Source organism: Myotis lucifugus, unplaced genomic scaffold, assembly GCF_000147115.1.
Source record: "Myotis lucifugus unplaced genomic scaffold, Myoluc2.0 scaffold_53, whole genome shotgun sequence".
In the NCBI taxonomy this organism is placed as follows: domain Eukaryota; kingdom Metazoa; phylum Chordata; class Mammalia; order Chiroptera; family Vespertilionidae; genus Myotis; species Myotis lucifugus.
This window is the reverse complement of record NW_005871101.1, coordinates 483,058-508,521: the sequence shown is the minus strand read 5'-3', so window position 1 is coordinate 508,521 and position 25,464 is coordinate 483,058. Positions and strand designations below refer to the sequence as shown.

At 42.9% G+C, this 25,464-nt stretch overlaps 1 protein-coding gene and 1 pseudogene across 5 annotated transcripts; both read right to left on the bottom strand.

Moving 5' to 3' along the window:
• Positions 1-8,978: 8,978 nt before the first annotated feature.
• On the bottom strand, positions 8,979-10,325 carry LOC102442137 (annotated as a pseudogene).
• On the bottom strand, positions 8,979-22,746 carry TNFSF10 (TNF superfamily member 10). 5 transcript variants are annotated; one of them, XM_014455941.2, is made up of 6 exons: positions 22,544-22,679; positions 19,367-19,655; positions 19,124-19,258; positions 16,281-16,323; positions 12,410-12,514; positions 8,979-10,765 (listed from the first exon to the last, which is right to left on the bottom strand). In XM_014455941.2, exons 2-6 carry the CDS (start codon positions 19,379-19,381, stop codon positions 10,326-10,328), a joined length of 738 nt encoding a protein of 245 aa, XP_014311427.1. In that variant the 5' UTR covers positions 19,382-19,655; positions 22,544-22,679; the 3' UTR covers positions 8,979-10,325. The 5 variants fall into 5 exon arrangements, with proteins under 5 accessions (XP_014311427.1, XP_023609644.1, XP_006088898.1 ...); XM_023753876.1 differs by having other exon boundaries at positions 22,498-22,624; XM_006088836.3 differs by lacking the exon at positions 19,367-19,655 and having other exon boundaries at positions 22,544-22,746.
• Between the last annotated feature and the right edge of the window lie 2,718 nt (positions 22,747-25,464).

Genomic DNA, 25,464 nt, shown 5'->3' with positions numbered 1-25,464 from the left:
AAGGAGCTTGTAGGGAAGGGGGAAATCTACAGAAAGGCCAAGCAAATGATACAGAAACCAAACCAGTGTCACAATACATCCTGAAGATACCAAGATCTCTTCATCTCAGTTCACAGAGCAATCAGGAAAAAATTGAATTTAATAGGTGAATCAAATTCTTAAGGCACAAAGGAAACTTGCTTTTTAAGGCAGTCTGTGATGGGTCTCTTTTTAAAACAAAGACCCTTTAGCAATCTCTCAAATTTATGTTTCTTAGACTTGGGGGTTTTGTACATCGATTTTTCTCAAAATAGGAAGTGCTTCAACCCCGTTTTCTACTTACGTGTCCATTTTAACTAGTCATTTCCAGTTTTGACATAGCTATGACTTTGTAGGGGATTTTAAGAATAAATAGGGACTGGAAATGCAAAGTGGGTGTTACTGTCTGAGACACAGAGAGGCTACAACATAACTACTAAAATTACCTCTGCCTCCTACACCCCAGCCTCTGAGGTGGAACTCCTAAGAACTCAATGAGGTCACATATTTGATCCAAGGCCTTCTGTCTGAAGCCCTGGTTACTTATGGTCCACCCCCCTTCACTTTTGCTTTATCCAAATAGAGAATTTAAAGTCATTTATTCAAATGGCTTTGAGGAATATAAGGGAACCTTGCCACCTGGTGGAAGCTCAAGGTATGTGTAAGGATTGCCTTCCATTATGCTACTCAGGCCTTCCAAGGCACCTCTCAAACTGCTGAGCTAGCCTCTCCTCAAGGGTCCTTGTCTTAAAAAACTCCTTACGGGAGGGAAAATGGCGGAGGCTTAGACGGACGTGTTGGTGCTTTGTCCCGGAGCAGATAAGGGCGAGCAGCTGAAACGGGTAACAAACAACCCGAAAAAGCAGAGGAGATTCAGCTGAGAGACAGTCTGCAGCCAGGAAAGACAGAGAACTCCTAGAAAATGGGGATGGTTAGAGATTGAGGCTGAAACTTCCCCCTGGGCGCCAGCTCAGGGGCGAGACCGCGCCATCTTGAGTAGCTGTTATCCGCATCCAGAGCAGCGCGACTACATGAACTCAGAGGAGACCTGCTTCCCGCCACGGAAAGGTTAGACCTCCCCCAAAGGTGTGGTTTGCAATTCAGGTTGGAGTGAGGAACGCGCGCGCGTGTGCGGGGGGAGGAAATCTGCACCCCCCAAAATCCGCGCCCATAGAGGCCAGCATGACCCGCAAGTGGGGAGGGCTCCTACAGGGCTGCTGGCAGAAGGTAACACTATAAATAAACCCATAGTTGGACTGGATACAAAGAGGCAACCTCAGATGCTCCTAGGTGGCGAGCTACTTGGTGCCAGGGGCCAGAGCGCGCACAGAGACTCCGCGCAGTTCTGGAAGGTGGAGCCCTGCGAGTTCGCACAGCTTCCCAGGCTCTTGTTTACACACTTCCTCTTAAATCTGTGAGTTTGATTATTGATCCCAGTGCATGGGATTGCCCAGTTGGGGCCGCTAGCGGAGCTTGTAGGGGAAGATTGTTTTTGGGGAGCCTGGGAAACAGAGCTGGGAGTGGCGCCTGGGGAACCAGCTCTGGGCGGAGCTGGTTCAGGTACAATAGAGAACTCCTGGTCAGAGAGAACTTATAGCCTCGGAGGTCAATCCAGACACACTGCCACCCAGAGGCAGAGCCACGAACTGACTCTTCTGTAAATACAGATACGGCAGTAAGGGGAACCAATACGGCCTACCTTAAAATCAGGACTGTGGCTTACAACACGGAGGAACAGTGTATCAGAGGGAAATTCAACATTCTCCTGAATTCCGGGAGTGCCAAAAAGAAGAGTAGAAGATCTGAAGCACCTGCATTACTGCACATCTTTATTTTTATTTTTTTAAATTACTTTTTCACCTTTTAACTAAGAAAACATTTCTTTTCTTTTCTTTTTTTCCCCCCCATCACCTGATTATACCCTTTCAACTACTACATTTTTATTTTTAACTAGTATTATTACCGCTATCATTTTACCATTTTTTAAAGTGTCATTTTATTTTGTCTTTATTTTATTTTGGGACTAATGTTCTCCATTCTGTTTTCATCATTCCTTTAGCAACATTTTTCTCTACCTCAATTTGCCTCTGTGCTAAACCCTCTTCCCCACTTTTTCCCTTTTGTTGTCCTGTTTCTCTTACCCTACTCCAGCTTCAGATTTTCCTTTTCTTTTTACCCCCTGTCAAAATTTCACCCTACTTATATATCCTATGTCCAATCCCCTGCTCTAAATCCTTATACACCTTTCCCTTATCTTCCTTCACTATCCAAATTTTCTTCTTCTTCTTCTTCTTCTTCTTCTTCTTCTTCTTCTTCTTCTTCTTCTTCTTTTCTCTCTCTATTGTTTTATTGTTGTTTGCTTGATTGACGAGTATATTGGGGGTTTTTTTAGGATTGTTTGTGAGGGTAGTCTGCTTATTCTTTTTATTTTCCTGCCCCTCCCCCCCCCCGGTTATTTCTGTGCTTCTGTTTTCCCTTGCGTCGCTTGATATTATTGGTTGTTTGTAGTTTGTATTCATCTCCAGGAATCTGTTGCTATAATTTGTTGGTATTAGTGGTGGATCTATAGGAGTTTTCTCCTCATATAAATAGTCTCTTCCCCTTTTATACTTCATTCTCTTTTCTCTCTTACTTTTTTTTTCTTCCTCTTCTTTTTTCCCCTCCCTTTTTCCAATTTCATTTTTGCACTCCTTTTTTTTTTTTTACTTTTTTTCTTTCTCTCTTTTTTCTCTTCTACCTTTTTCTCTTCTTTCCTCCTTATCTCCTAACTCTCTTAGCTCGGGTGGCCACCTTTATTTGGGGTTAGTAATATCGTAAATACATTCGTGTTCAGTGCCTGGTACGTTGTACCGTGTTGTGTTGTATTTTGTGCCTTTAAATCAACGCAGCAGATTCAAGCAAAAGCGGCCTCCTGATCACCACACGCTCTGTCTGGGGAACAGTTGCTGTGTGTGAAGCCTCCCTCCACCAGCCAGAAGAGCCAACACAGCGGTGAACAGCACCCACCAGAGGCCCTGCTATCAACGGAGGAGCCGCTGCTACCACAACCACCCAAGGAGCAACCACAGCCCGAGGAGCCACTGCCACCCAGGGAGCAGCCACTGAATGACTCAACAACTAGATATGTCAGTGAGGTCAAACATGGGTAGACAAAGAAACCCCCAAAGGAAAGAGAAGGAGGACTCGCCAGAAAAGCAGCTAAGTGAGACAGAGATATGCAACATGATGGAAAAATAATTCAGAATAAGGGTCCTAGAGTACATGCACCGGATGTGTAAGAAGCAAGAAGAAACAGATGAAAAAATCAACAACTTAAGTAAGTCCCAAGAAGAAATGAAGAGCGACATAGCTGCAATAAAAAACACCATTGAAAGTATCAACAGTAGACTAGGAGAAGCGGAGGACCGAATTAGTGAATTAGAAGACAAGGAAGCAAAAAACACCCAAACTGTACTGCAATTGGAGAAAAAAATTAAAAGACAGGAGGAGAGCCTAAGGGAGCTTTGGGACAACATGAAACGAAACAACATACAAATAATAGGGGTGCCAGAACAACAGAAAGAGGAACAAGGGTTAGAAAACCTACTCGAAGAAATAATATCAGAAAACTTCCCTGAGGTGGGGAAGAAAAAAGTCACACAAGCACAGAGAGTCCCAAACAAGATGTACCTGAAAAGACCCCCACCAAGACACATCATAATTACCATGGCAAATGTTCAGGACAAAGAGAGAATCTTACAGGCTGCAAGAGAGAGACGGAAAGTTACATACAAGGGATCTCCCATTAGATTATCAAATGATTTCTCAACAGAAACACTTCAGGCCAGAAAATAATGGACAGAAATCTACAAAGTGATGCAAAGCAAAGGACTGAATCCAAGAATACGCTATCCAGCAAGGCTATCATTCAAAACTGAAGGGGAAATAAGAAGCTTCACAGACAAAAAAACGCTAGGGAGTTTATCACCACCAAGCCAGCCATGCAAGAAATGCTAAAGGGACTGGTGTAAAAAGAAGAAATAACAAGCTCAGAAAGAAAACAGCCACACACACAAAAAAGAAATGGCTGCAAACAAGTACCTTTCAATAAATTTAAATATAAACGGACTAAATGCTCCAACCAAAAGACATCGAGTGGCTGAATGGATAAAAAAACATGACCCATACATCTGCTGTCTACAAGAGATCCACCTCATTAGAAGGGACTCAACAGACTGAAAGTGAAGGGATGGAAAAATATATTTCACGCAAATGGAAAGGAAAAGAAAGCTGGGGTAGCAATACTTATATCGGACAAAATACATCTCAAAGTGAAGGCCATAACCAGAGATAAGGAAGGCCACTTCATAATACTAAAGGGATCAATACAACAAGAAGATATAACCCTGGTAAACATATATGCACCCAATGCAGGAGCATCCAAATTCATAAAAAAACTCCTGGAAGATATCAGGGGAGAGATCAACAACAATACAATCATAGTAGGGGACTTTAATACACCACTGACATCACTGGATAAGTCCGCTAGACAAACAATCAGCAAAGGAACAGCAATCCTAAATGACTCACTAGATCAGATGGACTTAATTGACATCTTCAGAACACTTCACCCCAAAGCTGCAGAATATACATTCCTCTCAGGTGCTCATGGGACATATTCAAAAATAGACCACATTTTGGGTCACAAGCAAAGTCTCCACAAATTCAAGAAGATTGAAATCATAAAAAGCTTCTTCTCCGACCACGATGGCATAATGTTAGAGATAAACGACAATAAAAACAACCCAAAATACTCAAACACTTGGAAGCTGAATAGCATGTTATTAAATATTGATTGGGTTACCGATGACATCAAAGAAGAAATTAAAAACATCCTGGACACTAATGATAATGAAAACACAACAATCCAAAACCTATGGGACACAATGAAAACAGTCCTGAGAAGGAAGGTTATAGCTCTGCAGGCCTATCTCAAAAAACAAGAAAAAATGGTAGTAAATCATCTAACTCTTCAACTCAAAGAATTGGAAAGAGAGCAACAAGAAAACCCCAGAGTGAGCAGAAGGAAGGAGATAATAAAGATTAGAGCAGAAATAAATGACATAGAGACCAAAAAAAACAATACAGAAAATCAATGAAACCAAGAGCTGGTTCTTTGAAAGGATAAACAAGATTGACAAACCTCTAGCCAGGCTCACCAAGAAGCAAAGAGAGAGGTCCCAAATAAACCAAATCAGAAATGATAGAGGTGAAATAACAACAGACCCCACAGAAATACAAATGATTGTTAAACAATACTACGGACAACTCTACTCCAACAAACTAGACAACCTGGAGGAAATGGACAAATTCCTAGAAAAATACAACATTCCAAAACTCAATCAGGAAGAATCTAAAAATCTCAATAGGCCAATAACTATGGAAGAAATTGAAGCAGTCATCAAAAAGCTCCCAGCAAACAAAAGCCCAGGACCAGATGGCTTCTCAGGGGAGTTTTACCAAACTTTCAAGGAAGAACTAAAATCTATCCTCCTCAGACTACTACAAAAAATTCAAGAGGAAGGAACACTTCCAAGCTCATTCTATGAAGCCAGCATCACCCTAATACCAAAACCAGGTAAAGACAACACAATGAAAGAGAATCACAGGCCAATATACCTCATGAACATAGATGCCAAAATCCTCAACAAAATCTTAGCAAATCGGATCCAACAGTACATCAGAAGGATCATACACCATGACCAAGTAGGATTTATCCCAGGAATGCAAGGATGGTACAACATCCGTAAATCAATAAACGTGATACATCACATAAACAAATTGAAAGAAAAAAACCACATGGTCATATCAACTGATGCAGAAAAAGCATTCGACAAAATCCAACACCCATTTTTGATAAAAACTCTCAGCAAGGTGGGAGTAGAAGGATCATACCTCAACATAATAAAAGCCATATATGACAGGCCCACAGCCAACATCATACTAAATGGACAAAAACTAACACCATTTCCCCTAAGAACAGGAACAAGACAGGGATGCCCACTCTCACCACTTCTGTTCAACATAGTCCTGGAAGTATTAGCCATTGCAATTAGACAAGAAGAAGAAATAAAAGGCATCCAAATTGGAAAAGAGGAAGTAAAACTGTCCTTATTTTCAGACGACATGATATTATACATACAAAACCCTAGAGACTCCATCAAAAAACTACTAGACTTAATACATGAATTTGGCAATGTAGCAGGATACAAAATTAACCCCAAGAAATCTGAGGCATTTCTATACACCAATAGTAAACTTGCAGAAAGAGAGATTATAAAAACAATCCCATTTACCATCGCACCAAAAAAATTAATATACTTAAGAATAAACTTAACAAAAGAGGTAAAAGATCTCTCCTCAGAAAACTACAGGACGTTGAAAAAAGAGATAGAGGAAGACATAAAGAGATGGAAGAACATACCATGTTCTTGGATTGGTAGAATCAACATCATCAAAATGTCCATACTACCCAAAGCAATCCATAAATTCAACGCACTTCCCATTAAAATACCAATGGCCTACTTCAAAGATCTAGAAGGAACTCTCCAAAAATTCATCTGGAATAAAAAAAGACCCTGAATAGCTGCGGCGATCCTGAGAAAGAACAAAGTAGGTGGGATCTCAATGCCAGATATCAAGCTGTATTACAAAGCCACTGTTCTCAAAACTGCCTGGTACTGGCACAAGAACAGACATATAGATCAGTGGAATAGAATAGAGAGTCCAGAAATTAGCCCAACCCAATATGCTCAATTAATATTTGACAAAGGAGGCAAGAACATACAATGGAGCCAAGATAGTCTCTTCAATAAATGGTGTTGGGAAAATTGGACAGATATATGCAAGAAAATGAAACTAGACCACCAACTTACACCATACACAAGAATAAACTCAAAATGGATAAAGGACTTAAATGTACGACAGGAAACCATAAAAATTCTAGAAGAATCCAAAGGCAACAAAATCTCAGACATATGCCAAAGCAATTTCTTCACTGATACAGCTTCTAGGGCAGTTGAAACTAAAGAGAAAATGAACAAATGGGACTACATCAAAATAAAAAGCTTCTGCACAGCAAAAGAAACCATCAACAAAACAATAAGAAAACCCACTGCGTGGGAAAACATATTTGCCAATGTCATATCTGATAAGGGCCTAATCTCCAAAATTTATAGGGAACTCATACAACTTAACAAAAAGAAGATAAACAATCCAATCAAAAATGGGCAAAGGATCTAAATAGACACCTTTCAAAAGAGGACATCCAGAAAGCCAAGAGACATATGAAAACATGCTCAAAGTCACTAATCATCCGAGAGATGCAAATCAAAACAACAATGAGGTACCATCTCACACCTGTCAGAATGGCTATCATCAACAAATCCACAAACGACAAGTGCTGGAGAGGATGTGGAGAAAAAGGAACACTTGTGCACTGCTGGTGGGAATGCAGACTGGTGCAGCCACTATGGAAGACAGTATGGAGTTTCCTCTAAAAGCTGGAAATGGAACTCTCATTTGACCCTGAGATCCCACTTCTAGGAATATATCCCAAGAAACCAAAAACACCAATCAGAAAGGATATGTGCACCCATATGTTCATAGCAGCACAATTCACCATAGCTAAGATCTGGAAACAGCCTAAGTGCCCATCAGTAGATGAATGGATTAGAAAACTGTGGTACATCTACACGATGGAATACTATGCTGCTATAAAAAAGAAGGAACTCTTACCATTTGCAACAGCATGGATGGAACTGGAGAGCATTATGCTAAGTGAAATAAGCCAGTCAATGAAGGAAAAATACCATATGATCTCACTCATTCATGGATAATAAAGACCATTACAAACTTTTGAACAATAATAGATACAGAGGCAGAGCTGCCTCAAACTGATTGTCAAACTGCAGTGGGAAGACCAGAGAGGGTTGGGGGGCAGAAGGGAGGGGAGTAAGAGATCAACCGAAGGACTTGTATGCATGCATGTAAGCATAACTAATGGACATAAGACACTGGGGGGTAAGGGAGGGCAGGGGATTGTCAAGGGCGGGTGGTGGGGGAAGGACACATATGTAATACCCTTTGTAATACTTATTATAATATTTTTTAAAAGAATATAAAAAAAAACTCCTTACTCTGCCCAGATCCATCCTAATAAAACTGAACGAGCAGCGTTTTCCTCTATTCTTCAAGTGAGGTGGTTTCATGGGGCAGAGTCCAATAACAATGGGCCAGAACTCTTCAGATCTTATTTAATTTTCAAAAAGATCCAATATTCAGTACTCATGCCCTTTAGGAAAGAATTAACAGTTGGCCATAAAATTGTCATTCTAAGGTATCCACTTCATAGTTGCCACCTGTATCTTGAGCATCATCTCTAAAGCAGAGAATGGGACACGTAGGCATCCCTATTTTTAAACAAATTATGCAATTGAAACGTTGCATGTGAATTGTATTTTTGAGTTTCTAACTATAATGGTGACCTGATAGATTGTTTCCTCAGGGTCTTAATTTATAAATTAGTTTTTGAAATTTAGCTTTCTCAACTTTAGAGACTCTATTCGTGATTTTCAACTGCCTGCTGGTGGATATGTGCCCAGTTAGCTGTAACAGAATCACCTGGGGAAATTACAACACCAACACAAAAGGATTCCTGGGCCCCTCTCCAAAGATTCTGATTCAGTAGGTCTGTGGCGAAGCCCAGGCATCAGCATTTCTTTTCTTTAAAAAAATTCTTTATTGTTGAAAGTTTTACATATTTCCCCCCCATTGACCTCTCCCCACACATTCCTGCCAGAGGCCCCCCCCCCCGCACACACACACACACACACACACACACACACACATATGTCCCCACCCCCGTATTGTCTGTGTCCATTGATTAGGCTCAGACATTGAAAGAGCATCTGGAGATACTCCAGTTGCATGAGGTAGATTCTCAATGAGTAGGAATGAGTGGTGTTCATCAGATTGATAATCTGTGCCGGTGCTGGGTCTGAGGCCACTCAGCAAATGTCCTAGGGTCTAGTTGCCACCTGTTAAGTGCTCACAAACCTTTGTGGTCAGGTAGGATTTCAGGGAGTCATCAGGGTGAGGTCAGCAGAGTTCTTTAGGCCCAAACAGACCAAAATTTGGCTCTGTGAAGGGCTCTGCGCTGCTCGGGCATGAGAGAGAAAAATGTCCCTTGTCCTAGAGCCACACAACTTAGTCTGTCCCAGATGCTACCTGGAGCCAGATCTCAGCAGAGTGGGGTCAACATTCAGGGCTCCATCAAATCTCAGGGAAGAAATGGTGGAAAACACAATTTAACTGATGAACCTATTCAGGTTAGTATAGATAGGGCGCTCAATCTCAAGGTTTCTATGATAGATGTAGATGGCCTTGCTATCAACCATGAAGGCACAATCAGAGCCCCAGGTGGTGTGGGTGGTGAGGATGGAGTTGTAGGGCTCAACTATAGCTGTGAAAACCTGTAGGGCTGGGTATATGGAGAACAATGCTTGGACTTCTTGTCATAATTGACAGAAAAATGTTCCACCAGCAGGGAGATGAACCCAGAACCAGTGCCTCCACCCAAGGTGTGGAAAACCAATAAGCCCCGAAGACCTGTGCACTGGTTAGTTTCTGAATTCGGTCCAAGACGAGGTTGATGGTTTCCTTGCCAATGGTGTAGCATCCATTGGCATAGGTATTGGCAGCATCTTCCTTGCCTGTGATGAGCTGCTCAGATTGGAAGAGCTGGCAATAAGTACCAGTGCAAACTTCATCAATGACTGTGGGTTCTAGGTCTACAAACACTGACCTGGGCACATGATTGCCAGCGCCTCTCACTGAAGAAGGTGTTGAAGAAGTCATCTCCCTCCCACTCCCCATTGTCATGTCGCTTGGCATCTGGTCATCTGGCTGGATGTCATGTTCCAGGTGGTAGAGCTCCCAGCAGGCATTGCCGATCTGGACACTAGCTTGGCCAACGTGGATGGAAATACACTCATGCAGGGTTGTTACTTTGCAGCTGTCTCGGTTGTGGGTTCGATCCCAGACCCTGGATGGGGCGCATGTGAGAGGCAACCAATCCAGGTGTCTCTCTCACATTGATGTTTCTCTCTCTCTCTGTCTCCTTCCCCCACACTCTCTTTAAAAAAATCAATGGAAAAATATCCTCAGGTGAGGATAATGTGTTTCCCTGGCTGCATGGCTTGGTTGGTTAGAGCCTCTTCTAAAAATAAATATTTTTGCATGAAGATTAAAACAAAAGTGCAGATCATCTAGCCAATTAAAAAGGCCCCAAAATAACTGGCTTGCTGGTCCATGTCAACCAATTGTGCATTCGTTACAGATACAAAAATTCTGTCATTTTCTTGAAGCTCATATATTCCACCTTGATAGATGGAATAGAGTCCATATTGTGAGTCTTTAGACCAACAACTATTCCTAGCACTTTTCATCAACAGTATAGGTTCAGGATAGTCTGTGACTTTGTAAATATATTGTACCATTTGTTTGTTTTTCTTTCTGATGCCTACTGTTGAATCATTCTCAGGTTCCAGAAATCGAAAGTATGTTTGGGAATAGATATAATAAAACCCCGTTTGATGGATAACTAACTCTCCATTCCTCAGGTGAAAATTACTCAACAATGAATGTCCTCTTCTTGATGACTCCCAGGAGGTTATTTTATGGCCCAAAATCTTTTCATCCTTGGCATCTGGAGGAAAGTTAGAGAGAAAGAAAGTTTACAAAAGGGAGTTTGTAGCAAAGCAAGGTGTTTCCAACAGCTGTCGCTAGCCTATTTTTGGTTGGTACTGCAAAGGATTTCAATCAAATATAAAACTTCTCACTCCTCTAATCTTACCAGGATTCTAAAGTCTAGTCAGTGCGAAACCTGAAGGCTTCTGTATTATTGTGGCCTGTTAGGAGTGCCTTATTTTTCTGTACCTTGTCTGCCACTCATGCCACATCTGCCACACTTAGCTCTGAGAAGTAGCACAGGGGATGATTCACTCAGAGGGCAATCTTTACTCCAGGGCAGAACTTCTGTCCCGAACCCCTACCTCTCTCCTGTGCTGGTGAGCTCAAATGAACAGTATACAGAGAAACTAAGAGAAACGTATCTACTTCCTTCAGCCTAGAGCTCTGAATTTCTTGCTATTCCTTTGGATCGCTTTGGATTCCCTCCTTGGTCTTGCAGTCAAAGGCATCATCCAAACTGAAGGCATCTCTAGTCTACAATTAGAGCACAGGTTTGGCAAAGAGATCCCAGATTTAAATAGCTCCAGATCCTCTAAGTCCTAGAGACTGAATGAAAAAAGGTCATGCAAAATATGATATTCCTTTAAACTTTGGGATCATCTTCATGAATGACATAAAATTGAGTTTTTCAAGAGTTTAAAATAATTGTCACATTGGTTGATGAGCAGTAAACAGTAATATGGGAATAATGATCTCACTCATATGCAAAACATGTTAATTATTTATAAAACGTAAGTCCAGGAATATGATAGGAAGGCAATTACCTAGAAAAAAAAACCAGAACAATCAAAAAACCCCTCAAAACACCCCAATAATGCTTTCACTCATTTACTGCCTGAAATTTCTTTACCTTGGGACAAAACCTTTCACAATAATGCAAGGGACTTCTTGAGTACTTACAGTACATCAGGCATTTTGCATGTGTTTCTCTTTTATGAGGTAAAGATTGTCTCTACTTTGCATAAAGTTTATCTCTATTTTGTATAAGCAACTGAAGCTTAGTTTGGTTAAGTAATTTGCTCAAACATATGTCTGGGTAAGGAGGGCTGGGATTCCAACATGGGTATTTAGACTATAATACCCTTGTACTTAACTACAGCACTCTGTGGGCATCTGCTCTGACAGTTAAAATTAGGTTTAACATATTTGGTTAAACTATGTGAAACCAACACTTTGTAAGTAAAAAATAGTCAAATATTGGCAACTTCCTGCAGTTCAACCAAATATAATGTCACAAGAATACTCAGTGACTCATGGTAAAAGCAAATGATGAATTTAGAACTTTGAAGAAAAAAAATTTGATCAAAGTGAGAAAGAGAGATGACTTTAAAGAAGAAAAAAGCAAAAATGGGGGCATGGGAAACTCAACGATAGCATTCTCCCACATTATCATTTCCCTGCGGCCAGTTATGCCAGGGCAGTCATTGAGCTATTCGTCTTATCATCTTGTTTCTGAAGAGTCAGTCTGAGATCTGATTCCTGCTGAGAATTTTGTAGATAGCTATATACACATTTTAGGTACAGGTTAAAAGAATAAATTATTTGGAACATAGTCTTCCATTGTCTTCCTTTAAAACCATATATTTGTTGTTTCTCTTACTTGGAACTGGGAATGCGGTCGTGCTTCGACTTTTCCCTGTTACGTGAGCGGCTACCCTCTGAAGTCCTTTTCCAATGACTAGCCGAGGACCATCTTGTTGCTTTTCTAAAAGAGAAACGACAACGTATCATCGGCACTTGTCCAACTACCTCTCACATTGCTGCTCACAGCTGTTGTCAATCAGGCCCTGTGAGCACGCTGCGCTTCCAAAGTTGATCCTATGGCTTTTCATAAAAACAGCCTACATTTTAGTGTGATGATCAGTGTACTTCAAGTTATGTTTAATTTGAAAAGTACTTTATATGGAAAGAATAAGCAGTAACTTGGGTTATAATTTATCAGCTTTTCAGAAGTCATTATGGTGAATATGACAAAGGGAAGATTATGGCCCTTTGCAAAAATTCCCAAACAAACAAAAAACAGTGGACCTGTAGTAATTGTGCTGAGTCATTTAAAGTGCACAAATAACCAGGTATTGGCAAATTTCCATTTTGAGTTATATATAGAATGATATCAATTTCATAACCTCTATTTTTTCCTATTTGCTAGCTACTAGTGATTCTTAAAGGAGTAGCAGTGGTAACCATGGTCCATAGATGCTATAAGCTGGTATCTAACAGTCATTCCCCTCCCCTCCCCTGACCTCCCTAAAGGAACATGGATTGACATACTGATCACAATAATCAGTATATGAGCATTTAAATCACTGATTCACTACATCTTAACAAACAACTTATTGACCACCATCCAAGTACTTAAAAATTACAGATTGAACAAACAACTCTTTTAAAAATCAGTTCAAACTTCCCAAGTATGTGTACATTAGTTTTTAAAACACAAGGCCCTGCACTATATCCTACAGAGGCAACAAAGATTAATCACTGATTACACTGACTGATCCTTAAGGGACTTAAACAGTCTTTGGGGGAAGATGCGAATTAGAAAGTACAAATTTATGTTAGAAAAAGAAATAAAGGGTGATGGCTATTCAGAGGGAAAGATTCCTACTTATTGGGAAGCTGAGGTCAGGGGAGGGTTTGTGCTAAGGCCCCTTCCATTCACTTAAACAAACCAAAGTGCCCACCATGTCTATGACAGGCACTCTTCCAGGGACAGGAAAAAAGAATTATAAACAAACAGGCCCAAGAAAGTGCAAGGATAATGATCTGAACAGGATGAAGATGGCCTGGCGTGGGGTCCAATAGAATGGGAAGAGGCTCAACGCAGGGTGTGCACAGCATTCCTGGGACAAAGGCATGAGAGGAATTCGGTTTCAGGTTTGAATGATGAGCCAGAGTATAGAGGATCTGAGTGCCAGCCTAAGAGATTTGGATTTTATAGGGTGTGGGAAGACTCTGAAAGGTTTTGATCAGGGAAGTGAAGAGACATGTTTTGTGTTTTAGGCTAATCTATCTCTCAGAGTAAGGTTGGATGGATAGAAGATGGGAGGGCTGGAGACTGGCAAGTTAATCAGACTATTATATCAGGACTGAGAACAGTAAACCTTAATCTAGGCCAGTAGAAGAGGAAAGTTAGACGAGGTGATAAAATTCCATAGGAAAAAATGAATGGGACATGAGAATCTCTTCTCATTTCTTCTAATTTTGTATTAATTGTTACTTATTCAGGATGGGTGGGCATCTATATGGCACTGAAGACCAATCATGGCATGGAGATGCATAGTCATTTATATATTATTCTCAGGATGCTCAGCTTTCAAGGTTGATGTGTCCATTTACTTATAACCTCCCTTGTTAAATAATTCATAATGCTCTGCCTGCCCTAGACCTTTCCACTTTGTTTTTAAATATTCAATGACAAAATCCAATTATAAATATCTTGCATTTGAAGTCATTGCAAGGATATGGGAAAGCCAAGCTTTGAAAGCAAATCCTAAAGAGAGGAAATTTCCAACTGGCTATAGCAAACACCTCCCAGGAAGGAAACTTGCAAATATGAATATTTGGGTGTCATGGCTATGTCTTGGTATACTGAGAAGTACATGATTTCTATACTTTATTGGGATGAGTAAAAAAGAATATTTTTCTTCCGATACTGAACATAGTACACGCATCTACTGCAGACTATGGATCTGGTGTGCCTCATCAGAACAGTTGGGGTGCTCAACACTCTCACTACCACTTTTGCCTTTGGGGAAATGATCAGATGCTCAGACCCTGTCCTCTCTGCCAGGTTGATGTGTTCCAGTATATGTACTCAGGCCTTCGTGGCCATTAGTATGTGAAAATAGGGCTATAGTGAACCAGGTGCAAAAAAGTAGTCAATTTACTCCAGTAATTTTATTTATGTATTTATTCAATCAAAAAACATGTATAGAGAATCTTCTATGTAGAAAGAGTTGGCGTTGGTACAATGTTGTACATGTACTACCACTGAATTGTGCTCTTTATTTTATTTATTTATAATATATTTTCATTGATTTCAGAGAGGAAGGGAGAGGAAGAGAGAGATAGAAACATCAACAATGAGAGAGAATCATTGATCTGCTGCCTCCTGCATGCCACACACTGGGGATCAAGCCCGAAACCCAGGCATGAAGCCCGAAACCCAGGCATGTGCCCTGACCAAGAATCGAACCATGGCCCCCTGATTCATAGGTTGATGCTCAACCCCTGAGCAACACCAGCTGAGCTGAATTGTGCTCTGTAAATGGTTGCTTGCTATGTGAATTTCACCTCAATCAAAACACACACACACACACACACACACACACACACACACACACAACTTATATGTATATATGCAAAGCCCATGGACACAGACAACAGTGAGGCGAAGGCCTGGTTTTGGGTGTGAGCTGGGTGGAGGTGGGCAAAGGGGAGAAATGGAGGACATTTGTAATACTTTCAACAATAATAGTATATTTTTTAAAAGAACCTTCTATATAGAAAGAGATGGTGTTGGTACAACATTGTAAATGCACTCACTACCACTGAATTGTGCTCTTTAAATGATTAATTGTTTGTTATGTGAATTTTGTTTCAATCAAAATACACACACACACTGAAGATGGTACAGACAAGGGCAGGGACCTACTAGGTTTGAGGCACAGGGTTAGGTGCTAGATATAGTGAGATGGGAGAAACAGACACATGTTCTGTCTTTGTGGATCTCTGATCTAGTAAGGAATCAGGCACAGAGATAAATATATATATATATAAATGAACGAGGTAAGTGTGATAGAGATAACAGGGTGCGGGGGAACTTACTTAGAAAGGTGGCCAGGGAAGGTCTGACAATTAGGTGATGAGGATGGAGAATGAGATGGAGCCAGTTATATGAACAGCCAGAGACAAAAGAAGCCAGCCTGGGCAACAGCACTGAAGGGAATGTGGGTCAAGAGAAGGTTGCTGATCATGAACAGGAAGAGAGATGGCTATAGCATGGGGACCATAGGGTGAGAATTGTGGGTGGGTAGGAGGACTGTTGGGAAAGGGATGAGGGAGCGAGGGGTTTCTGTATAAGGAAAAGCATGGAGCCTGTGGTGGTCAGAAGCAGAGGGGATGGGTAACATGGGGCCCTTATTTATCTCACTTTCAGCCAGTTCTAGAAAAGATTTAGATGGCTTATTTGCAACACAGGAGAAGGTTAAAAAATAAATAATTAAAGAATTTGAGGGGAAAGGAAAATCCAGTAAGATTCAGCTGAAAAGAAGTTCTGGCCATAGGTGGGCCACAGGATTGGTTCTGAGCTTTCTAGCTCTCAATGCAAAAAGGGAAATAGAATCAATAGCTTGGGCAGCTGATCAGAGGTAGGATGTGTGAATGGAGCAGAAAGAAAGAGGGTGGAGAGGCCTTCACCCTGCCATGAAGTGGAGAGTAGAAAGTTAAAATAACAGCAAAAAATATACCTGAAACTGTAGAAATGGTTTCCTCATAGGTTCCCAAACTTATCTGCAATGGTATTAAATAAAGATTGTTAATTTCCCTAAAATTTTAAAACTGACTCTAGATTGTCTAAGGCTCTTTTTACTGATGTCTAACAGGAAATTTCTACGTAAGACGACAATGTAGGTAGCAGGGCGAATATTGAAGCAGCCATCCCCACGTGGTGATCAAAGAATGGTCCTCTGTGTGGGAAACTTCTGTTTCTGGATAAAGTCTTTGAAAGTCCACACCTGGAGCAGCACAGGAGGAAGGAGCCAACTGCCAAGTTAGGTCAGCCAAGTCCTCCCCAGACCTCTTCGTGGCTGGCGGATGTGGCGGACATGTCACCTCATTTTCTCTATGGTGTGTGAGTGTGCATGGGGCTTTGAGTGATTGGACAGCCCCAAGCCTCTCTCTCTGGGTGCCCACAGACAACCACAGCTCATCAAGGTGTGACCTGGCCACACCATGTCCTGCTCTCATTTCTGAGAATGTGGCTGAGGCATTCTTAACATAAAGATATTTTACCAAGTTCCCATATCTTTACTAAAAATCTAGCATCACCCTCTTTGTACTACCAGTGGAAAAAAACTGTGAGAAAGAGCAAACACTGAGCCTTTCTATGAATTAAACAGGTCTTGTCTTGGCTCATCCGCAGCTTCTAAATTCCCCTCCATTCGATTCTGTCACCAGGGGGTTTTGCCCATCACTGCCCTCCTTTCCCGTCACTTGTTAATTTGGCAACTACCAGAAACTCCCTTCCCCTGTACTCCCATCCCAAGTCAGAAGCTCTCTGCTTCTGCGTCTGCCTCAAGCCCTGATTCCAGGAGATCAGGGGACTGCCTGAAGTCCAATGGACACTGGTACAGGCAGGGAAAGCGAGAGGTGGCCTCAGCAATCCTCTCTCTCTCTCTCTCTCTCTCTCCCTGTCATTCTGGGATAGAAGAGAAGGAAGAAGGAGGATCAGCAGGAAGGAGAGAGGGTAATTCCTACAGTGTGGGAGGCAAAGTACAATAATAACTACAGTATGGCCTGGATTCAAATATGTCAATTGTTAGCTCTGGAAAATTTTTCTCAAGTCACTTAACTGATGTAAACTTTAACTTCTTCATCTGTTTTTAAAAAGAGGAAGAAGATAATGATTTCTTCCTCATAGTGCTATTGTGAGAATTAAAGGAAATGATATATGTAATGGGTATAAGATGTTCACTGGAAATAGTTTGTTTAATTAATGGTCCCTGGAAAAAATGGGACATCCTTTCCCCCTACACTCTTACCCACCCCTCTGTGACCCTCCAAGCTTCCTCCAGTCTAGCTGGGGGCAGAGCATGAGTATGGGAGAGCAAGAATAGCAGGAAACCCATCCCCACTTCTCTTATCTCCCCACTTCCAGCCCCAGCATCCAGCCCCTCTTCTCAGTCCCCAAACCTGTGAGTTTACCACCCCCTTTACCCCCAGGTCTGTGGAGTCCCATTCCTAGATTCCTCAGGATCCTTCCCCAACCCTGGGCCTTTCCTGGTCCTTGTCACTTGGAGTGCTGAAGTCACAGCTGCTCATGCGTGCAGTGGGTGCCCTGCACAGGCCACACCTCCAGGGCGGCCACCAGTACAGCTGTTTGCAGAACTCCCAGGTGGACATCTAATAATCTCATTTCTCATAGAAATAGCATCATAAGCCCTAGCCGGTTTGGCTCAGTGGATAGAGTGTCAGCCCTCAGACTGACGTGTCCTGGGTCCAATACCTGGGTTGCAGACTCAGTCCCCAGCCCTGGTTGGGGGATGTGCAGGAGGCAAGCAATTGATGTGTCTCTCTCACATCAAAGTTTCTCTCTGTCTCCCCCTCCCTTCCACTCCCTAAAAATCAGTGGAAAAATATCCTTGGGTGAGGATTAACAACAACAACAAAAACAAACCCAAAAAACAAAAAATAGCATTGTGGGTAATGCCTGAGCTCTATGGGGAGGACTGTTGAGGTTTATAAATCAGATCCCTAACTGCCAACAAAACGCTGGTTCTATGAGAAACCAGGCTGAGCACCACATCCTGGTTCTCAGTAAAACACTTCCTCCTTCTATGCTGGGAATGTCCCCAGGATTTTTTTAAACAATTGAGGTGTTTACTTCCTTACAAAGTATTTTCATATCTGTGTCCTCCTCTGACTTTTCCGAGTTTGAAAGTAAATATTACTAAATGCTTTCTTGCCAAGAAGGAAAAGCCCAAGAGAAGAAGCCTAATTTTACATGTCACATAGCTCAAAGTAAAATTACATAACAATTATGAAATAACCTGTTAGTTAACATAATGGTTCTGCTAGAGATCCTGTTTTAGCAACTTCCATAGACAGAAAATACTATAATTTGTCATTTGCTAACTGCACATTGAGATATCAACTTCAACTTCTCAAAGTATCTCTCTTCCCTATCCCTTTCCTCTTTGAGATCAACATGTGGGAAGAATATAAAAGACCATAATTGGCCTCTTTCATAATCTGAGTAAAAAAAACAACACACCCCTCATTGTTGTCTGACCTTGAACACATTGCTCTGTCTGTGCCTCCATTTCCACAATGTGAGATACAAAGGTTAGACTGAATGGGGAGACTGTCTAGAGCAGAGGCATGAACTTTAGACCAGGAGTTGACTAAGGCCCACTGTTTGGTGCTCTTCTGCCTTTCTGCTGTTCTATGAATTTAGGGAAAATCACTTAAGCACTCTGGGCCTCAGTTTCCCCTTTTGCAAAATGAACAGTCTGGATGTGATGATCTTAAATATTCCCTCTCCTCCGACCTTCTATGCAAAGCTGGCGAAGTCACCCAAGAGTCCACCTACCTTTCTAACAAACTGTCGCAGCTGCCACTTTACTTGCCAGCAGGGATCGTTCAAATTCTCATCATTGAAGTCCCAAGAGTTGTCATCTTCCTTTAAGAAGCAAGCAATGCTCGTTTTGAAGTACTTGTCCTGCATCTAGGACGAGATGGAATATAACACAATATTATGTGCAAGTGCTTTTTTGTATTTGTTCATTTAGAAGTAAAACTACAGAAACTGATGAGAGATTCAGAGAATTGGCACCTTGGATAAGCTCATGGCTTGGAATTAAAGTAGGCCTGCTGCCCTTTGTCCTTTGAATAAAAGTAAGCTGTTGGATATGGTGGAAACATCATGGGTGTGGGCCAGGCATCCTGAGTCACAATGCCCTTGACTGGCCCTGCCATCAATTAGTTGTGTGTCCCTCAACAAATGTCTGCTTCTCTTCTGTGTCTGTTCTTCCTCTGAGATTTGAGCTGGTTCACTATGGTGATCTTGAGGTCCTGTTCAGTTCTGACACAGTGTGGATCCTGTTCTAAAGGTGGCAACTCACCTAGATACAAAGTAGGCAGTAGAGTATGTTTAAATGTAAGGATGCTAAATAAAAAGGTAGCCAAATCATTCGGGGGCCAGCTCATGTTCTGTTTCTTGATCCGAGCTTTGGCTGTCTGAGCAGACTCTACTTGTGATTTCTACTCTCCTTGGATGATCAAGTGTGATCCCATTGCCACTAAAAATCTGAATGCTGTCTCATTAAATATCCACACTAGCTAGGGATTTATTAACCTGCAGAGACTTGAAGACTTATTACCTCCTCCTGACTGGGAATAAACATTTAGAGTGCCAGATCATTGTTATCAAGTCTTTGCTTGATGTTATACACAGACGCCCTTACATGCTCGCACGCACACAAGCATGCACATGTTCATGAATCCCTAACCATGCAGAGTACTTGAGGCTGAAACTGATCTTACAAAAACAGGAAACTCACACAAGAATGCATGGTTTTTTGTGGGTTTTTTTTTTGGTTTTGGTTCTTGTTTTCTTATTGCCTGGTTTTATTTTTAACTATTGAGGTTAAAAAGGTTATTTTCCAGTACAATGGCCTTTTTGTTTTTTTCCTGCTACTTGAACTTAAGCACACTCCAGAGCATGAAGGAAGAATCACACTTAAGGATAACCTGCTTATTCCAAATCAAAATGACTGAACTGTCTATGAGAGGTTCCAGCCAGAGTCATGCAGTCCTGTACTCAGCCAAAGTACCCTGTGAACATTTGACCAAGGTCCTTCAAGTGCAAAAACATAAACCTGAGTTAATTCATTCCTCCACACACTCTGGCATAGGGCATTCATTTGCTTTTAAATGTTTATTTTCTTTCTTCCTTCATTTAATCACAAGAGTAAAACATTCTCTGGGCAATGTCGTGGAGGTGACCACTGGGGCCCCCTGAGCTGACAATGGAATTAGACGGTCTTTGCCCCTGCCCACCCTGTACATTTCCATTGTAGACTTCTATTTGCATCTGCAATTTATGTGGAAGCTGAAAAGCCTTTCCAAAGAAGAAACTCAATCGCATGTGATTTGGCCAGGCACTGCTCTGATGAAACTAAAAACAAAACAAACAAACAACAACAACAACAACAAACAGGCTCACAAACGTCTATTAATTTGTTGGGTTAAAAGATGTGTGTGACACAGAAGGGAGAGAGCAATTTTAACTCTTGCTTCCCAGCAGTTGGAAGCTTCAGAGCATGGGAGGCTGGGTCAAGGGCAGAAAGGCTGAGCTGAGAGCTGCTTGGGAGCAGCAAACAATGTTATCTCTAAAAGGAAGTGGAGTTTGAGAGGGCTGGATACGGAGCAGGGGCCAGAAGCAGAGGTCAGCTGCTGACAGTGCCTCTGGACATCCTCTGGAAATTTTTCAGAAAAACTTTGTTTGGGAGGGAGAACCTGAAAAGTGAGGAAGGTCCTAGGTATCTATGGCAGGGAGGTTGACAAGCTAATGTGGCGCTATTGTTACCTCAAATTCAATGAGGCCTAGGGACATTGAGGACACACAGGCACCCTAGGAAATATAGAGAAGTAAGGAACACTTTTCTAAAAGCAAAAACAAACTACAAAGAAAAAAAAAGCCCCACCCAAACCGTCCAACCCCACCTCCTAGTTAAGCTTTTCATGATCTCCTTTTTGTTTACAGGGTTGAGATCAGACTGTGTAGGGGCAGTTTTGTGTAGGGTTGTTTCTCTTAAGACTCTGTAAAAATGACATATTCTTTAAGTCTGTGTGAAAGTGGATATATGGATAGCATAGATATTTTTATAACATTCACTGTAGAAAATTTATAAAATGTAAAAAAATAAAAAGGGAAAAAGCACCGTACCACAATCCTACCATCTAGAGATCACAATAGCCAACATTTTGGTGTTTCTCCTTTTAGATATTTTTATGCATAAACATAGATTTCTGAGAACAGAAACCCAGAAAGAAAACCCCTACCACCTTCCCCATCCCCACGTGTTTCTACAGACCTTGTTCTGCCACCTGGACCCATGGGGAAGGGGGTACTGTAGTATTTTCAAAAATGAGTAATGACACCTCCTTCCCACCTCATGATTTTCAGATCTACATCTCAGGCTTGGACTGACAATTCTCTCTCTTTCCTCTTGCTAATCATATGTGCACTGGGAGCCTGCTCTTCTGTTCCAGAAGCCCTTGGTTCTGTGAAATGGGTTTGCATGACTGCTGCTGGTGGCATTGTCTAGGCAAGGACTAGCCAGTATCCTTGGCAGGGCTTGAGTCAGCAGGGTAGACTCCTTTGCTGGCTCAGAGATTTTGAGGTGGCAGTGCTGACCCTCTCTGCTGCCCAGACATGAGTCTCTGACAATCATTTTCTGTAACCCATCCTGGTCTCTAGTCTCCTCTATAAAATGTGGGTGTTCAAAGTTCCTTCCAACTCACAGTTTTTGATAATATACAATTAGTCAAAATATATATAAGAAGGTAAGAAGCTGAGTTGGTTTATTTTTTTATCAATTTTGCATTTATAGTTCCAAATGTTTTATATAGTTGAGAAATGCACAAATTAAAATGGCACTGTTTTTTGTTGTTTTTTTTTCTCTCTGTCAAATGCACCTGGATTTGTACCTGAACCATCCACAGGCATCGAATGGCAGTTTTATTTTCAATTATTTTAGGATGAGCAGTAAAATGTGAGCTCAGCTTATAACCACTGCATTACAGACTGAGGCAGAATGCTAGTCCTTTATAGTCTCACTATTATCAACACACAAATGCAACAGAAATAAAACCAAAACATCTCTCAGGCAGCGAAAGGAAACATTCACTATAAAGTTTTCAAAGAGGAGAAAGTAGAGAGGCAAAGGAGAGGCAGTTAACCTGAGGGTGCTGACAGCTGCCGTGAGTCCATATGTATTATACTGACCTGCTGCAGCTCACTGGTGAAGTACATGTAAGCCATGGCCACGCAGACACACTGCAGGAACACTGTGAAGGTCAGGATCAGCCAGCACCTCAGCCCAGGACTGGACTTCTCTGGGGCCATTATTGCAGTCATGGTCTGTCCACAACAAACCTCAAAGCAGCAGTAACTTATTCAGGGTTGCACTAGAAATTATACACAGGGTGAGGAAGCCAGGATCGGGGTGGGTGGAGCTCTTCAGGGAAACGAAACTAAAACATGCTGGGGCAGCCCGGCAGGCTTGGCTAAGTGGTTGAGCATTTACCACGATCCAGGAGATCACAATTTGATTCCAGATCAGGGCACATGCCCAGGTTGTGGGCTCCATCCCCAGTGTGGGGTGTCCAGGAGGAAGAAGATTAACGATTCTCTCTCATCATTGATGTTGCTCTCTCTTTCTCTCCCTTTCCCTTCCTCTCTGAAATCAATAAATATATATTTCATAAAATAAAATAAAACAAAACATGCTGGGGCAGCCAGAGGAAACAACAGGGGATATACTTTAAAATATACTTTTAAAGTTGATAGGGAATTTTTTGACTGGAACCTGGATTCTTTGTCTGCCAGAGTCAAAGAATGAATCCATGGACAGAGAATAGTATAGAAAAGGTGGAGATTTATTGAAGAACAAGTACAGACTCCCATGTGGGGAGAGGGAAAGAGTCCCACAGTATGGACTTCCACATGGGGAGGGGTGGGGACGGGGGAAGGGTGCCACTGAGTTCTTTTTCCCTTTGGCTTATAAAGGCTACAGATCCTGGCGCCTTGATATCCCCTCTGATGGATCACTATTCCCTTAGACTGGTTACTATAGTGACTTATGACTCCTAAGGCCCTCCTCCCTCACTGTCCTCCTATTCCCTCTGGGCTTTCTTCCTCCTTCTTTATCCTATACTAGAGGCCTGGTGTACAAAATTCATGCATGGAGAGGAGGGGGTGTCCCTCAGCCCAGCCTTCACCCCCTCCAATCTGGGATATCTCTCTCACAATCTGGGACTGCTGGCTCCCAACCACTCAACTGCCTGCCTGCCTGATTGCCCATAACCGCTTCTGCCTGCCAGCTTGATCACCACCTAACCACTCCCCTGCCAGCTTGATCACCACCTAACCGCTCCCCTGCCAGACTGATCAACACCTAACTGCTCCCCTGCCAGCCTGGTCGCCCCCAACTGCCCCCCTGCAGGCCTGGTTGCCCCTAACTGCCCTCCCCTGCTGACTTGATCACCCACAACTGCCCTCCCCTGCTGGCCATCTTTTGGTGGCCATCTTGTGCCCACTTGGGGGGTAGCCATCTTTTGTGCGAGGGTGTAAAGGTCAATTTGCATATTACCTCTTTGTTATATAGGATAATAAAGTGCTAATATGCAAATTGACCGCCACACCCTCACAAGATGGCTGCCTAGGAGGCGGAGCTTTTGACACTGACTGGCATAGAAACCGACCAATCCGAACCAAATCTGGGTGAACTTCGAGGAGCCAATGGCTACCTAGGAGGCAGAGCTTTTGACGCTGACTGGCATAGAAACCGACCAATAAGAAAGTGGTTCAATTTTTTAATGACCGCTTTGGCAGTATAGTGCATATAGCTGGCTATCAGTCCAGATATAGGGATTATGTGTTTTTGTCTGCCAAGAGCATCTCCTCCTGCTGAAAAAGACTCGGCAGTATAGTGCATATAGCTGGCTATCAGTCCAGATATAGGGATTATGTGTTTTTGTCTGCCAAGAGCATCTCCTCCTGCTGAAAAAGACTCCCCCCTCCCCCACATTTAAGCAATCCTATCCTATATAATCTATCTATACTAATAAAAGAGTAATATGCTAATTAAACTGGATCGACTGGCCATCTTCCGGATGTCTGACTTCCTTCCGGACAAAGCCATGGTGGTGGGGGCTGAGGCAGAGGCAGTTAGGGGTGATCAGGCCAGCAGGGGAGGGCAGTGGGGGCAACCAGGCCAGCAGGGGAGGGCAGTTTGGGGTGATATCAGGCTCAGGCAGGCAGACAGAGAGGTTAGGTGCGATCAGGCAGGCAGGCAGAGGGGTTAGGGGCTATCAGGCAGGCAGGCGGGCAGGCAGGTGAGCAGTTAGGAGCCAGTGGTCCCAGATTGTGAGAGGGATGTCCAACTGCTGGTTTAGGCCAGCCTGCTGCACCAGACCTCGCCACCGGCCTGGCTGCCCGCATCCATGCCACCGAGGTGCTTCTGTATTATGCGCTCCCGTCAACTGGCCCCATCTGCCATCTTCTCCAGAAGTTCAACCAGCAGTCATGCCATTGCGGGAGCCCAGAGCTCAGTCACCCCCTGCCACAGCCACTGCCACAGCCGCCTGTCCTCGGCCCAGGGTCGGTGCAGTGACTTCTTGCAGAAGACCAGCAACAACTCATTCACCATCCACCCTTGGGGCCTGCACCGCGGGTTGGGCATTCGCCCACTCCCCAATGGGCCCCGGCCTCAGAGTTCCTGGCAGGCACTGCCAATGGCATCGTGGGCTCCAGCCTTGGGCTGGGTGAGTACAAGCCAAAGTTGGAGTTGGGGGAGCCTCCCGCCCACCAGCCCCAGGACCCCAGTGCCACTCCAGCCTCGTCCCTGGCTTTGTCCAGTGTCAGCCCTGCCAGTGCCACTCCCAGCCAGCACCACTGGGTCTCCTCGGCCACCAGCACGAACGACTCCTTCAAGATATGGCCGGCCTCCAAGCCAGTTATGAACACGATTCCCAGGGGGACCTGCAGGCCCGGGCTCTGCCCAGTCTCTGTGTGGACTCCCACAACTCCTTCATGTTCATCCCCAAGGGCAAGGCTACCGGGGCCCCTCCGCCCCAAGGGAGGCAGCCTGTGATGCACACTGACCACCAGGGGACAGACGCTCAACGCAGGAGCTTCCCCCTTGT